The sequence below is a fragment of the Gambusia affinis genome, linkage group LG02 (assembly GCF_019740435.1).
Source record: "Gambusia affinis linkage group LG02, SWU_Gaff_1.0, whole genome shotgun sequence".
NCBI classification, from domain to species: domain Eukaryota; kingdom Metazoa; phylum Chordata; class Actinopteri; order Cyprinodontiformes; family Poeciliidae; genus Gambusia; species Gambusia affinis.
Genome location: NC_057869.1, coordinates 24,787,412 through 24,804,183, shown reverse-complemented (window position 1 = coordinate 24,804,183; position 16,772 = coordinate 24,787,412). Strand labels below are relative to the sequence as shown.

Below are 16,772 nucleotides of genomic sequence, written 5' to 3'. Positions count from 1 at the left end.
TCCTAGCACCAAATATACCTGTAGCTTCTATTTTCTTAAACATTTACTCTGACAGTTTAAAAGAATAAAAAACAAACCTGTGTGGTAAAGCCAAAGGGTAACAACTGTAACCTCTTAGACTATTTCATGTAGCCTTTTTTTTTTTTTTACAAGCTGCTGCAGACATTTAACAAGCTGAAGCGTTGATAAAGCCCACCCCTAGTCTGTCACTGCTCTGGTACATCTTCACAACCAACTGCTGTTCAGCCAAACTGAGAAAAACATGACAGAGACAGCGGCGTCAGGAACACGCTGCATGAAAAGGGCTCTGAAAAATAAACCCAGAGCATGATAAAGAAAAAAAAAATTAAAAATTGGGGCGTTTTGAACATAGGCATTCATTTCTGCTTCAAAGACTGCATATAAAAACTTTACAAAACCACCGAGCTTCAGAGATGAAGTCAGAGCAGATGTTTCTTTGAGTGCAAGCTACCCGATTACCTCCAACATTTCTCTGGCTTCTTTAGAGGTTATCTGCACCAAAGCTGGAAGCTTTGGACTAGAGGTGGAACTAAAACAGCTTTTCCTGAGGCTACTGTTGGAAAATAGGAACCTTAAAAGCTAAATTAGTTCATCATTTTCAAGACAAGTTACTCTTCCTTTGTGGCTGTAGTTGCCTGAATTGATCCTTTAGAGTCATACCCCGCAGCCGACTACGGGTGTTAAAAACTCATTTAGACCAAAAAGGAGAATTTATTTTTAAGGCAACTCTGATAATGAATAGATTTAAAAAAAAAAACATAACAAAAAACAAATAGTGATCCAGCTGAACCTCTTAGTTGAATGCTCCTGAGATTCTAAATAAACGAGGACTAAAGTCACTTTCAGCTTCGGTTCAATATGACTTTAGCTAACAGGTGCAGAATAAAGGTCTGAAATTCTTCCATTGTAGCTGGAAATTAGATTTTTAATGGCGCTCACCGACGCTTTGGTGGAGGTTCTGTTAATTAACAAGCCACATAAAACTCAATGTGTCAGGGCAAACTGCTTAGCCTCTATTGAAGCTTTCCAAAGGCGTCAGATTTTCACATGAAGCTGTTTGGAGGTTCTGTTATGTTCAGGTGACGCCGGGTCATTCAGACTGCGGAGCTGTGCACCAAGAGTCACGTAAGGATAAATCAGTCACGGCCGTTTTACCGAGACCATGAAATGTTTTGTTTCTGAATGAGTGCAAGCATGAAAATACAAGAGTGTTTTTAACTGTGGTACAAAAAACAAAAACAAAACAAAAAAAACCTCTTCATTAGTGGATTCCAGCTGGTTGATCAACACATGATGACTATAAGCCCAGAACATTTTTTTATTTCTTATCCAGACTATAAATATCTGGTGATTTTTCCCCTGTCGGCTCCAAACCAGGTCTGCTGAAGATAAGAAGCACCGACTCACACTGCGAGTGTTTCTAGCAAACTCTCGCTCAATGATTGAGAAACTTCTGTTGTAAAAGTAAAAACCGTGATTTTAGGCAATAAAACCTGTAACCAATGATTCTGACACAACAGCTATGCTTTGCAGCTCATGTAAAGTTACTACAAACTTTAAAATTGGCTCTCGTTAGAACTTTTCAATAAAGGTATCTTGGTAGGTTTTGTTCTATTGCTACAAAACCTACCAGTCGGAATTAAAACCTGGTTTTCTGGACATCAGCCTTGTGACCATTTCGCAGTGTTTAATTGTAAAACTGAATTAGTCTCTGCCAACCTGGAAAGCCTTAGACAGCAGAAAAAAAATCCCTGGTTTCTGCAAAAGGTTCTGGAAGTGGAAGCACGCCTTTTGAGTGTTGAACTTTGGCTGTAACTCGATTCATGTCTAGACAGAATTTGCTGATCTGATTAAAAACTTCAGCCTGACACATGAATACATTGTGAATTCAGGGGTTCACACGTTAAGATAATTATGCCAATTTTTGACCTGACTTCTCCCTTCTGTCAATCTTATGGATATTCCAAATATTATGATGGCTCTGAAGATAATCCTCTGATTTATTACAAACCAGAAAACCAGGTTTTAATTCCGACTGGTAGGTTTTGTAGCGATTGAACAAAACCTACCAAGATGCCTTTATTGAAAAGTTGTTAATCCTCCATCTTGGACTAATAAGGCAATCCAAGATGGAGGATAATTCAAAATACAGAAAGCCAGACCTCTGCCACGGCACACTAGAAAGTGCCATGGACGTCTACCGTGTTTTTATGAACACAAAACACTGTTAATTCTTCCTGGTCGGCCATGTTTGTTTACTCTGAACTCAAGTTTGATCGCGATTGGCTCTCTCAAAACAACTTTAAATCGTTTTGAGAGATTCCATGAGTAAAATTTCAGAACGCCACACACTGTATAATCAAACTTGATATAGCTGTGATTTTTCAATGTCTTTTGGGGACTCTGAGGTTTTGAAAACAGAGTTGTAAATTTTAACTTGTCGCTGTGTGAACCAGGCTTTACACTTAAGCTTTAGCAGGTAGGACATGCTTGATACAGGCAATAACACAGTTTCACTCAGGTACTATGTATCCGCACTTTAAGTCATACAGCAAAACATTTGAAAACGATTTTAGCAATACATAGCAATCTTTGGAAACCTTCTGAAAGACCTCACATTTTTGACCTGACACATGGCTCCCTTTTTTAAAAAAACCCTTAGTCGAGCAGGTACAGTTTGAGACCCGTAATGCAAAAGATTAGTGCTTAACAGAAATGCAGTGGGCTAAAAGCATAGGACTCAATGAAATGATAAATTATCAGCTATGCATCATATGTTTTGCTTCCCAACACAGGAACCACATATTAAAAGCTTCTGAGCTGCATATTTTAAGACTCCGCTGCAGTCATCAAAAATAAAAACAAGCATTACAACAGAAAAGATTAGCGGTTTGTCTAAATGTGTTAATGCATTGCCACTGGGTAGAACGAAAAAAAATCTCATCTTCTGTAAAACGACAGACGTCGTCAAAATGCGGGACGCACAAAGTGCAAACGAATGTTTAAGCTCTTTGTTTGTTGCAGTTCCGTCCTTCACACCAGCTCCAAGTGAACTCTGTCGTCTGTCAGTGACTTGATTGTTAAGCGTGAGCAGAGGTCCCGATGGTTGGCTCCCTGTAAAGGCCCGTGGTTTATTACCTCGTGGTTGAAGCAACGCGAGGAGAGTGGCACCTTAGCGGAGAGGCATGCCGGAGTCCCGACTGCACGTCTTGCAGCAGCGTGCCTGCATGCTTGACTGGTGGCAGTGACTGAGCGAGCGCAGAGTGTGACAGATGCGAGATGCCAGACGGTCGCGAAGGCAAACCGCTCCTGTGTGGATGACAGAAAGAGACGCGCTCAGAAAACGTCAGAGGTCGCTGAGAGAAGAGGCTGCATTGTTTATGGAGCAGGTGACCAGTAGAAAAACTGAACTGGTCAGGGGGATTTTCAGGATCTTGTAACACATGGGGCTTAGTCCAAAACCCAGAACTAGCTAAAGTTTCCAAACGACACCAGCATTATGTTTAGGTGATTAAAGTAGTTAATTAATTCTGAGCTAACTTTCTGCCCAGTCTAGGTTTTGTTTTTTTAATGAATGCAAATTAATGTGGCTGTATTGTGAAATAATGTATGTGCATATGAGCTACCCCTCACTATAACTCAGTTAAGTCTAAGTGAAAAACTTTAAGTGAAAGTAACATGGACAGAGTTAAGTCAGGAATCTGTGGAGGACAGTGAAGATCAGGATGACGGCAAGAAGGCCATCCAGCTTTAAAAACCTAGGAAAAAAACAGTTAAAATACCAGTAGAAATATACAAAACGTTGCTCTGTTAAAGTAGCTCAACAAACGAGACAATCAACTGTTGCTTTCCCCAGATTTTATATCAGTATATTTTTACTAGACTTCAGCAGATTTTGTGAGCTAGATGGTTCTCATGTGGTTGGATTGAGTTAAACATTGAACACCATTTGGGAACATTTATTTGCTTTGTAACTTTTGGTGGGAAGCCGACTGCTTTGATGGAAAGATATGCGAAAGAAATGGAAATAAAAAAAGAGAGATCTTTGCTGTGGAAATTAAATTGATAATAGCGAGTCCTGGAAAAGGAAACAAAAATAAATATGTAAATGAACCAAATTGGACATCTGCCACAGTTGGATGAGAGTGAAATTCAATTATCTTTCATGACTGATTTACTTGTGGGAAAAATTAAAATGCATTATTTGAGAAAGTGAACTCAGAGAGAACCGACTCGCCTTTGATGCTTATATTTGAGAAAGGACCTGGGGGCTGCTGAAAACCGCCCTTGAAAGACACCCAGAAATATGTGGAAAGCTCTGTGAAAATGGGCTTAGAGGCTTCCTGTATTCCTGCAAACCGGTGTGAAGGACGAGGTTTGGATGCTTGATCCAGCTGAAAGCAACATCAAAAGCAAACGGATGAATAGCATATTAAACATGTAATTCGGTCATTCAGCTGGAAGTCAGACTGTCTGGACTTCTAGAAGAGAGTTTTTTTTACTTCACTTTTCACTGTCAAACAATAAGCAAATCGAAAATTAAACTGTTGCTCAACAAAACAGTTGATGTGTGTCATTTGATTTTTTGCTTTTTGGGTGACATAAGTAGTCCAGAAAGTGGCAATGAAAGTGCAGCAAGGTGAAAAGACAAAACTGAAGAAGGCATCTCACTGTTTGCAAAACAATATTTACCCACAGGAAATTGCACATTAAATACTTCATTAGTTTTGCAGCCTTGCACAAAGAGCCATGATATGAACCACATTTTGCAAAAACAATATATATATATATATATATATATTTTTTTTTATTTATTTAATTTTTTTTCCAAATACTGACTGAGCTTAACCTTTCATTTCATCCTCCCTCCAGCTGCAGTCAGACTGGACTCGCTCCAATTGAAGTATTTCACGAAGGTGACCGAAGTCTTGGTCAGTTGTAAAATGCAATTTAAAGGTACAAAACCTTTAAAAACCTTTTTTTTTTTTTTTTTGTACATTCTTCTAATTCTGGAACTAGACATAAAGACAAATTTGCTTCTTAAAAACCGTCCAACCAGCACGCATGTTCTCTATGCAGTGACATAGAGAACATTTCTCTACATTTCGACAAGGCATTTTGCATGCAACAAAGCAATTTTTAAGCAAAGCATAGTGTCAGTTTTTAACTTGGAGGTTATTGTTGTCTCTGTCAGTTTGATTCAGAGTAATTAAGCTGCTCTCTTTCAAAGCTACATACTTCCAACATGGTGAAACTTCAATTTTAACGTTTCTGTGACAGTGCAGAAGATCTATTAATACATCATTTTTTTAGTATAGATTTCCGCTTCTTAAAGTCCTTCTGCATTAAATCAGTATTGGCACAGTTGGACTTCCACAATGGGAAACGTCTATTTTTGTCACTGTAAAAGATTTCTGACCTTCGCTGTTTTCAGAAAGCAGAAACAAAAGCAACAAACACCAGAAACCAAAAACCACCGAGCCACTAATGACACTTTTTTTTCAGACGTATGAAATCTTCATTCAAACCTTCTTTTAGCCTGCTAAGAATAGTTATTCTTATTCATCCAATTTCCTTCATTCAACATGACTCATGGGGGGGGGGGGGGGACATATTAAATGAATACAATATTGTTTTTAAACAAGACATAAGAAACAAAAATAAGTAAGAAACGTTCAGCAAAAGATTCAAAGAAATTTATTGCCTGTTTCTCCATTCAAAATTGTGAATCATTTTCACTCTTTTGGAGCTCAATCTGTCCTTGTAATTAGCACATTGTGTTGTAGGAGTAAAGTTTGTTTTACCATCTGATGCTCATCTTCGCTTGAGCACAATAAAAACCAGGCAAAAACCCACACTTTCCTGCTGTAATCCGATGATTAATAACACGCCTGCAACAGAAAAGGACTTTTAACAGACCACGTTTCAACTTGACTCTCCCTGAGCAACAGACACCTGTAACTCTAAGAGTGTCAAAAGTTTTCCTTTAAGTGAGCACGCTTTTAATCAGGCTAAATATTTAACCGCCTTTGTGCGCATCAAGAGCAGCATCAAATCGTCATCATCATCACAAAAGATTAAAATGTTTTCATTTGTAAACCTTGAGCTCCAGAGCCGCGGGAGACGGCAGACAGCAGGTGGCAAATGTTTGAACCATCTGTTTCAAAGGGGGAAGAGAAGTAAAGAAAAACAGAGAAATCGTCTATTTCAATAACTGTACGCACATAAGGAGGAAGCAAACTAGTAAAGACTGTCAATGTTTATGTTTTTTCAAAGATCTGCAAACGGTCTTAAAATGAATTCATCTTTCAGTGCAGAATCACCTCCTCATAAGTATGACCTTTAATTAAATGGGTGGTTTTTGTAAAAAAAACAAACAAAAAAACAACAAAAAAAAACAACTAATTCCCAATCATTAAAATATGCAAGGATTGGATTTTATTATTTTCTCTTGTATTTTTTATTTAAAGCTTGATCAAAGTTTGATGGAGCTTTTACTTACAAAAGTATGAGGCTTACATAAGATGCTATAGAAAGCTCCTTTTCTCAAAGCCATTTGTCAAAATGGGAGCACAGCATTCAAGTGCGGATCCACATTTGTTGATCTTCATAACTCAGGAACATTAAGATAATTACTCACCAGAATTTGCCCTTAAATATAATCTGAGAAACATGGCTTATCTTCTGTGGATCTTGCTGTGACTTTACTCCTCTAATCCTAGAAAATGTCTCCAGGTGATAGAAGGCCGACTTTGTTAATTATCTTTATGCGTTTCTGAACGGTCGGCTCTGAGTCCATCACCCAGAGTTCAGGCCTGATCAGCAGCTTCTAGCTTTAATTTCCACAGCATAGATCTCTTCTAGCTTTTGACATCTTTTCCACTGCTGGTAATAATCGCAGGTACTGCACTGCACTGCATGTTTTCAGACCGCCAACAAGGTGGCTATAAAAATGAAAACCAGTCAATTATTGAAATGATAAGAAGTAATGCTAAAGTTAGTTTGACAAAGTCCGACTAAATGTGGAGCGCACTCAAAGTCAGTGTGTTAAAAATTGAGTCAGCGATATAAAAAAAAGAATAGGAAGATTTTATTGGATACATTTTAACTGGATGCAACTGTTATGTCGCGTCAAGGACACATAATTTTTCCACATGACGTTCCCCAAAACGGCTCATTTGTTGCTGCGTCAACTGGTGCGGCTCACAAAGGGAGGTGGTAAGGCTTGGCTAATTCTCTTTCACCAAGTGAAAACACAACCTTAAGTTAGATGATGGACAGTTTAAATGGGGCTCTAAAAAAATCCAGGCATTGTTCAGGTCAAACTAATTATTTTAGAGCTTAACGTTCAATAAAAAAAAACACAAGCTTTAGCTTTGAACAGTGTCAGAAGACGTACTTTAGGATTAAACATCTTTTTTTTCACAAAAGGATCTTTATGAAGCTGTATGTCTGCCACCGGAATGATTGGACCTCTGTGTATTTTGTTTGTAGTTTATGCTTCAATGCATTTTATCTGTTTGTGACAGACACAACAAAAAGTGTTTCACAAAAAGAACTGGATAAGTGTTAATGCATTTTTATTTAATCCTCTCTTTTTCAGCCTCGAGTCTTTTGACGCGTGTCGTTAAGGGTCACAGACATTTAGAAACTAAAGATTTATCCAATCTTCCTTGGGAAGCAGCTCAAACTCAGAAAAAATACAGAGGATCAAGGAACAGTATACCGCACACTCTCAATGGGCTTTATGTCTATGGTTGTATAAAACATTGATCTGCTTTGATCTAAAGCTTTACGCTTGTGGTCTGAAATGTGAACTTTTGCCTTCGTTTTGGGTCGGTTGCCGTTTAACAGGTTTTATTCCAAGTTTGCCAAAGCTACTAAAACAAGGGCGTCCTAGTATGGCAGGTTGTTTTAACATAAACATTGTTTTTATTAATTATCAGTTAATTTAGACATTTAAAACTGAATTTTGACTCGACATGCCCACATTCTGGCTATCCTGAATGGTAATTTAGGATATCTGCATTTAAGGATGAACAGTTTAAGATTTCTGCCGTCACATTTTGACAAATCAAAAATGGCTTTCGAGATATCTCGACGACACTGATGGAGACGTGATTTGAAAGGTCTGTAATTTCAATCGAAGATATCTCAAACTTAATTGTGACAAATTGAAATTACATTTTTAAGATGTCTAAATTTTAAGAAATTGAGTATAAAACATCCCAGTGCTGCCACTGAGTTGTCCAAAAAGTTGGCTACAGGATTTTGGGTGGCTGCAATGACGCAGGATTTATTTGACCACATTGTTAGAGTTAAAAGTGCTATTATGAACCCATTTCTGTCCTTAAACGTGGTGTATTTTCAGTTTTCTTAGACATTTTCCGCACCTGTTAATAAGTCGCTTCAGATAAAACGCTTACTTACAAACATTTCTGGTTCCAAATATCTCTAACTTTTCAACTTTTGTGCTGCACTCTGATAAGCTTTTGATTCACAAATGTTCTTCTTGGTTTTGCAAATAAATTTATTTATTGGTAAATGAGGATTTATACATTATATGGAGGCCACACGTTTTACCTTTTTATTTGTGATCATTTTTAAAAGCATATTTGATTCTCATTTTACTTTTCAGTTATGTGTCGCTTTATGTCGATTTATCAAATAAAACCTTAACAGGACAGGATGTAAAAAAAAAAAAGACCTTCAACGTTTACTTTCACGTTTGAAAGGCAATGTCTATATTATTTTCACATATGTAATACTCAGAGAAAGGAGTTGGATTTAAGAAGAAATCCAACTCTGTTGCCTGAATCCAGGTTTAAATCCATGACTTGAAGCCTGAACCTGTTTGCTAAAAACCACTCAAACTTGCAACTTGCAATAAATATTTCTGGTACTTTGTGGGTGCAGGAGAGTTGGGCCCTGAGCACAAAAAATTTTTGGGCTGACGGTGACCTTGTTGGGAAACTTTTCCTTATTTAGGGCAGTTACAGATGCAGAGATCAGCGCAGAGTCCCTGGAAAAGTGCAAATGTCAGGGTTTACTTTCCAAGACCCGCTGGGTGAAAAAAAAAAGAGAGAGAGAGAGAGAAAAATAGTAAAAACATAAATAAATAAAAACCTGAATTGGATCAAAAACAATAATAATAATAATAATAAAAAAAAAAAATTTATATACCTGAATGTGAGCCTATGACTGCAGCTGAGCCTGACACAGTAACACAGGTTGTTGAATGAACTCCTTTAGGAATATGTGTAACATGACCACAAAGTGTTTTTAACGACAGTAAGCCAAGCTAAAAAGGTGAAAACCTGGTTACCATAAATCATATAATAAAACACAGAACCTCAAAGTCTCTCTCTTAGCAATAATACATGACAAAAGTCATTCCACATATAGCATATTAACATTAATCAGTTTATTATTGGTTGTAATAGAGAGCGAATTCACCCATTAGTCGTTTTTAAACTTCATTCAAGATGAGAACAAATGATAGTAAAAAAATCTTCAGCCTGGATTTCCACTAAAATGGACACATGTCCAGAAAGGACTGTTTGTGATAAATACAAAATATGAGTATATTTATTTAATAAGAATCTCAAAATACAAGTGTTTCTGAAAGGATGACGTGGGACCCAATTAAGCAGAAAATAATTTGCAACATTGCTGGTGTTAAATAAATGTCTATGCACTTTGGAAAAACCTGCTCCCAAAATAGCTCTTGCGGTCTGCGCTCATTTAAATGAGTAATTATTGATGCACTTAGTGGAAAGTATGCCAATTAAAAAAGTGGCACCAGTGCCCTTATAGACAGCTATCAAACAGGAAATGGGCAGAGAGAGAAGGACGGCATCTTTAAGCAAAGGTTGTTTTGTTTACATTAATAACAACCAGAATCTTTTGCTTTAGATTCTGGAGGACTACAGGTCTCATTTATAAAACATTATGCAGGATCTACAGTGGGCATTGACCAAAAGCTAAAAATGTTGTACATACAAAATTACAGTGATATAAACCCACGCGTACACCCACCAGAAAGCAATTTTCCTTTAAAATGTTCTGCTGCACCTCAATTTTTACGTACAAGGCTGTATGTAAAAATGTTCTGCCCCTACTCACCCACATTCAACCACAACTACTCAATGCAAATTACCTCGTGAATGTCGAGGTTCACTTAAGCGAGCCGGCTGACTAGTGTCATTTCCTGGAGAACAGTTGCAAACGTGGAGAAGGATTTAAGAAAATCTCGCAATTTTACGAGGCAGAAATCGTTGTGAGTGGGGCGGAGAGCCGAGCCGTGACAAATAAAAAAGGAACACACTGCCACCGGCATTTTAGGAGGCTGATGGCACGCTCGACAGTTTACCACGGAGTCAAGGTTACAAAAGCCTTTGGCTGAAATGCTGCAATGTAGCTCTAAACGTGAGGATATGCAACTTTTCGCCTGAGGACACAGACGCCTCACTATCACCACCAGAAACATCCTGAGAACTAATTAAAAATGTTTTCCTACAGCAAAAAAAAAAAAAAAATCCAGTTTGCAACATAGTTTATTTTCAATCCATAAAACCTGTTAAACAAAATGGCAGTGGGTGGGAGTAGATAAAAGTCAGCCTGAGAGGAAACGAACACGGCCTTCGAGAAACAGCCGAGGACAAATTAGACTAATCTCCTGCTTGTTTCTGTTTATTTCAGTGACTCACTTGTAACATAAGGTCCCTCATAGATGGATATTGGCAGCAATTTAAAACAAACAAACAAAAAAAAAAAACTTGCTTAGTTGTCCCCAGATAACCTGGAAGCAGAATGTCTTAAAAAAGAAACTAAAAATATCCAATCAGGTTTAGTAGATTCTGATTCAGCTAATCCAAAGAAAGTCTATCAAAAATTTTATATGAGACAAGTTATAAAAATGTCAATTTTATGAAAATTTAAATTGAATTTAATTACAGTTAAGTAGTCACCAGTGTAAAAACGTCTAAACATGAATTTGTATGTTATGATCATTTAAGCTTGTTTAGTAAGGTGTTTTATATTACTGATCCTTAATAAATGTATTTATGCTGAAAATAGGATGAGTAAATATTAAACTCGTGGCATAAAGAAACACAGAAATATAAAACAATTCAACAAATACTAAAATAATTCTTAATCTTCATTAAGATCTTTTTTAAAATATACATGCATCTGAATCACTTATCTTACCACATTAACCTCACATTTGAATTATTTCACTTTTCTTTAAACGTGTATTTAATAAACAAACATAAGAAATAAATATTTAAATAATTACAGACATTTATTTTTGCATACTTGTATTTCCAACCTGTGTTGTGGGGGGTATAAACACTCTAATTTACAAATTTGTATTATATGAATTAATGTTTAGATCTCCACACTGGCATCGTTAGGCTGCAGGGTCTGCACCTGAACGCTGAGGTGAAACCTGTAAATGCCACACAACCACATCCTCATAACATCGCGCAATAACTTCAAATCTAAATTTAACTCCAACAACAACCAAGACATGAGCTGTTTGGAAATCCACCATGCCGCCTGTAGCCACACGCTGCGTTACCGTCTTATAAAGTTGTGGGAAAATGCAACTTATTTTTAAATGCTCTGCACATCGTCTCCATATTCAGAGGTTCGGACGCTGCAGCTGTTTTCTTTGCGAGCTGAATATTCAGCTTAGACTTGCTGGACAGCTGCTGCAGAAAAAGCTCCGCTCTCCGTTCCCTCCTCCTCTGGTTGATGACGCAACGCTACAGAAAAGACCTGCAGCCCTTCTGGGACGCACCTGCGCAGATCATGTCTTGAGGAAAGTACAGAGTGGATTCCATTAAACCGCTTGTTGACTTCTAAGTGTTGTGTTTGGAGGCGTTAGTAGAATGTTGTGCTACTATTGAAGCAAAAATGATCCACAGGGACCTTCTGATGGGCAAAACCAGCTAACGGAGGGGAGGTTATACTCCCTTTGACAAAATACTTTAAACTCTGCATCAGGAAATGAAAAAAGAAACTTTATCCATGAAACTCCTGCTTTGACTGACGTACAGCGACCTCTGACGGCTCCTTTGTTTTTCACATACAAAAAAAACCAACTTTCTACTACAAACCATATAACCACATTCCACCTTTGTGTGTCAACATTGTGCTGCCTTTCTTTCTATTTCACATTACTGGCATGAAAACCTCTTTCAAATGTCCATAAATAAACTGGCCTTGATTTATTCTTCTTCAAAAAAAAATGTCCTCTCTGATTTAATAAAATCAATGTTGCAATTAATACACCATCCTTAAAAATCTTTTTAGAGGAGCAAAAAATATCATGACACGTTTACGCATCCAGCTTCTTCATGTGGTACACCGAGGCAGGAAATGTCACAGGACAATCAGAACAACAAAAAACTAAAAAGTGATATCAAGTAACGGAAGAGAGAAAATACGACTGCCAGGGAGATTTTTCTTCCCATTAAATTTGAGATCAACGTCAAAGAGGTCACCCGAAAAAGTGCCATAAAATACCATAAAATAACTAGAAAATACAGTAAAATGAATAAGAATGTGACTATTGACCTCTAAGTTAGAATTTGACATGTTTTGTAATACAAAGTTTTAGATTTCTTAAAATAAGAGGTAGCATTAGGTACGTGTACGTTGTTGCATTTGGCAAAGTGTTGAGCATTTTGCCAACGTGAGTGATGTTTGCTTGCCGACAGATTTCAGCAGCATAAGCTGCAGGGCACCGTTTTGTTTGGTTCTCATGCAATGAGAGAGGAGAACCACATCTTTAGAACCACATTAGAGCACATCTCTCATTTTACAAGGCTGTTCAAATAATACCTTAGGAAATGTCATTTTCTTTCAAGTCGGATCAGATCCAAATCCAGTCACCTTATTTACAGACTGTAGGTGGTTTTGTCGTTGGCCACGCTCCCAAAAAAAATCTCCTGTCTCTCCTTTTTTGCATCAGTTCCTGCTTCTCTTCTAAAAAGAGGGATGCACCTTTTGGAAAAAATAAATCCTTTGTCTCTCAAAAATCTTGGCGGTCATTAAAATGTCCATCCAGCAAATACGAGGTGAAAACTTAAATTTCAAATTCATTCGTCACAATTTGATTGTAAATTATTTGAAAAGATGCGAGCCCCTTTAACTGTGACAAAAAAAAAGCGCAGACCTAAAGGTAAATCAGTAAAGATGGCAAATACATGTTAACATCAATGTAAATTTGGCCAATGATTTGTTTATGTAAAACCACAGTTTGTGGGTCTGGATGTGATGACAGGATTGCATCAGAGGGAACATGGATGATAAACACTTCAATTTCGTTCAAGGACGCATCGCTATGCAGCTGAAACAACCATAAACTATGCTTTAAAAGTTTGGACTTGAGCTTATTGTGCAGTAAAGTGGAGAACTCCATTTAGTTAAGCAATTTACCTCTGAATTATAAATTATTCAAGAACAAAACCACTCCTAACTTCGAGAGATGAACAAGTGCCGTGTCAATACTCGGAGAGCTTTAAACTGGATCATTAACCATGTGGTGCTGGCAGCCGCAAAGTCAAAACTTTTCCCTCGTAAAATACCAACTCAGTTGACAGATGGAAAATATGATTTTAGTAACAGAGGTAATTTCAGCTGAACAATCTGGCATGCAGAAGATAATTTGAAGAGTGATTCATCTCCGAGGTTCTACTTCAGATATCTGCTCAATCTCTTCATTGTTACAGTCCTATATGTTAGATAGTGTTCAACTGTATCAGATTTGATTCCTCTTGTTTTCTTCTCTTCCTTCAATTTAACCCAAGTTCTTGGATGTAGAAAATAAGCAAAAGTCAAAAGAAAAACAATGACGTCTTCTTGAAGCCTCATGTTGTGCTTGTTTCCTTTATGTGGTCATCAGTGACCCGACGAGGATAATTCTCCAAAAACTTCTAGATATTTTCTAATGGACAGTTTTTAATGTTAAATTAAATTAAAATGTTATCAAAACAAATTAATCCCTGCATTGCGTCAACCTGCTATTCTGTAGAGAAACTGCAGATGCAAATACTAATAGAGGAATAATATCAGAGCTAATACTTTACTGCATGTCTCTTTAAAAGAGGCAGAGCTGCCAACCATGATTTATGCTGTTGAAAGAAATGGATTGGAAAATGAGACTTAATAGGTCCTAATAACCAAACTTAATGTCAGCAGTGGTGGGCAACGCTTTATTGACCTCCGCCTGATGCAAGCAGATGTTCAGTCAATGTGAAGAAAGCACACACAGTAAGCCTGCCTTTATTTTTTTAAACATATATGCATTTCAAAAGCTGTTTCCTGCCTAATGGGACATTAATGGCTTACTGGTCTGCTTTATTGTCTGGCTAAACAAAGATAAGTCCAGGCTTTACTCAACTGCATTTGCTCAAATTTTCTTGGTATTATAGCATAATGCGCATTACGTTGCATTCACGACACAGCTGTTGCTCTTTTGGCTGAATGACAATGCATCCTTATGGGTTAATTAAAAAAAAAAAAAAAAAAAAAACTCAAACAGCTGTTGTCTAAAAAGCTTTTAGAAATGTCGGAATAAGTTGCGAGCAGCAATGTTATTCTGACATAAACCGACCTAGACACGGAGAGGCGTGATGTGTTTATACACACCGAGTTTTTAGAAAATCTCAAGAAAGGTCAGAACCGTTATTGGCTCTGACATTTCATTTAACGGTATCTACGTATGGCTTTCAAAATTATAAGCAGAATTTTTAATTATTGGACAGTAAGGCTGGAATGAGAAATACATACAATGTTGTATGTAGACAGAGCTGATTTATCTTGTTAAAAACTAAGTGGTAGATTAATGGACGTAAATTAATACAACAGCAACTGCCTTTAAACACAGTTCAAAATGTGTGGTTTTGTAATGCAATGGGAGAAAGAGGTGCAAAGATCACCACTGATAACTTATTTCTTTGTATTTAATTATTAAATACTGTATTAATTTGGTGCTAATGGATGAGCGTTTTTTCTTTTTCTGGTAACAAACTATCTCGAAGCATAAATCAAATTTTTACTTTTGTGTTCAATGTCTGTGTACCATTGATGGCAAAAAAACATTTTCACTTTTCTCCAAAATTCACCAAAGTGACGATTTGTAAGTATTATAAGATATGTAGTGTTTCAAAAGAGCAGAGGAAATCTTATGTTTTTTGAACAATAACAATACTTGTTGTTAAGCAGTTGCTAAGAGATGACAGCGTTTTCTGGTAACCAAGGCCACAATGTAAACATTAGATATTTTAGTTTTTCAAAGTTTACCAACTCTAAATTTGTTGTCTAAGCATATAAGCAGTATTTCAAAAGAACTTATGTTTTATAAACAACAATAATATTACTTATTAATTTGGTGCCAAGAGATGAGCGTTTTTTTTCTTTTTCTGGTAATAAACTGTTGCGATGCATAAATGAGATTTTTACTTTTATGTTCAATTTCTGTTTTATAGTATTTCTACCATCAACAATAAAAAAAAACAAAATAACTTTACTGTAAAATTCAAAGTGACAATTCTTAAGTATTATAAGATACGTAGAATTTCAAAAGAGCAGAGGAAATCTTATGTTTTTTGAACAATAACAAACTGCCATGAAGTTTAAATCAGATTTTTAATTTTGTGTTCAATTTCTGTTTTATAGTATATGTACCATCAATGATAAAAAAAACAAAAAAAAACTTTACTGTAAAATTCACCAACTTGACAATTCTTAAGTAGAATAAGATGAGTAGTATTTTAAAAGAGCACAGGAAATCTTATGTTTTTTCAACAATAACAATATTTGTTGTTAAGCAGTTGCTAACAACAACTGCTTTTTGGTAACCAAGGTCCACAATATAAACATTACATATTTTAGTTTTTCAAAGTTTACCAACTCTAAATTTGTTGTCTTAAGCATATAAGCAGTATTTCGAAAGAACTTATGTTTTATAAACAATAAGATTACTTATTAATTTGGTGTTAAAAGATGAGCGTTTTTTCTTTTTCTGGTAACACACTGTCTCGAAGCATAAATCAGATTTTTACTTTTGTGTTCAATGTCTGTGTACCATTAATGGCAATGAAAACATTTTCACTTTTCTCCAAAATTCACCAAAGTGACGATTCTTAAGTAGAATAAGATGAGTCTTGTTTTAAAAGAGCAGAGGAAATCTTATGTTCTTTGAACAATAACAATATTTGTTGTTAAGCTGTTGCTAAGAGATGACAGCGTTTTCTGGTAACCAAGGGCCACAATGTAAACATTAGATATTTTAGTTTTGCAAAGTTTACCAACTCTAAATTTGTTGTGTCCAAACTGATGAGCAGTATTTCAAAAGAACTTATGTTTTATAAACAATAATATAACTTATTATATTATAATAAGTTGGTAACCAAGTTATATATATAAAAAAAATATATTAAGTTATATTAACTTATATAATAATATAACTTATTATATTATAATAAGTTATAATATAATAACTTTTATATTAAAAGATCAGTATTTAAAAAGAACTTATATTTTATAAACAATAATATTACAATAATTGGTGCTAAGAAATGAGCGTTTTTTCTTTTTCTGGTAATAAACTGTCACGAAGCATAAATCTGATTTTTACTTTTATGTTCAATGTCTGTGTACCATTAATGACAAATATATATATATATATATATATATATATATATATATATATATATATATATATATATATATATATA

The 16,772-nt window shown here is 36.0% G+C and overlaps 1 protein-coding gene across 1 annotated transcript in view; it reads right to left on the bottom strand.

The window, feature by feature from the left end:
• Positions 1–928: 928 nt before the first annotated feature.
• Positions 929–16,772, bottom strand: part of LOC122847118 (A disintegrin and metalloproteinase with thrombospondin motifs 7) — a 126,698-nt gene continuing 110,854 nt past the window's right edge. Inside the window, exon 25 of the mRNA XM_044144489.1 lies at positions 929–3,330. Within this exon, the coding sequence (XP_044000424.1) occupies positions 3,194–3,330 (137 nt within the window). The 3' untranslated portion in view covers positions 929–3,193. The remainder of the gene's footprint in view (positions 3,331–16,772) is intronic.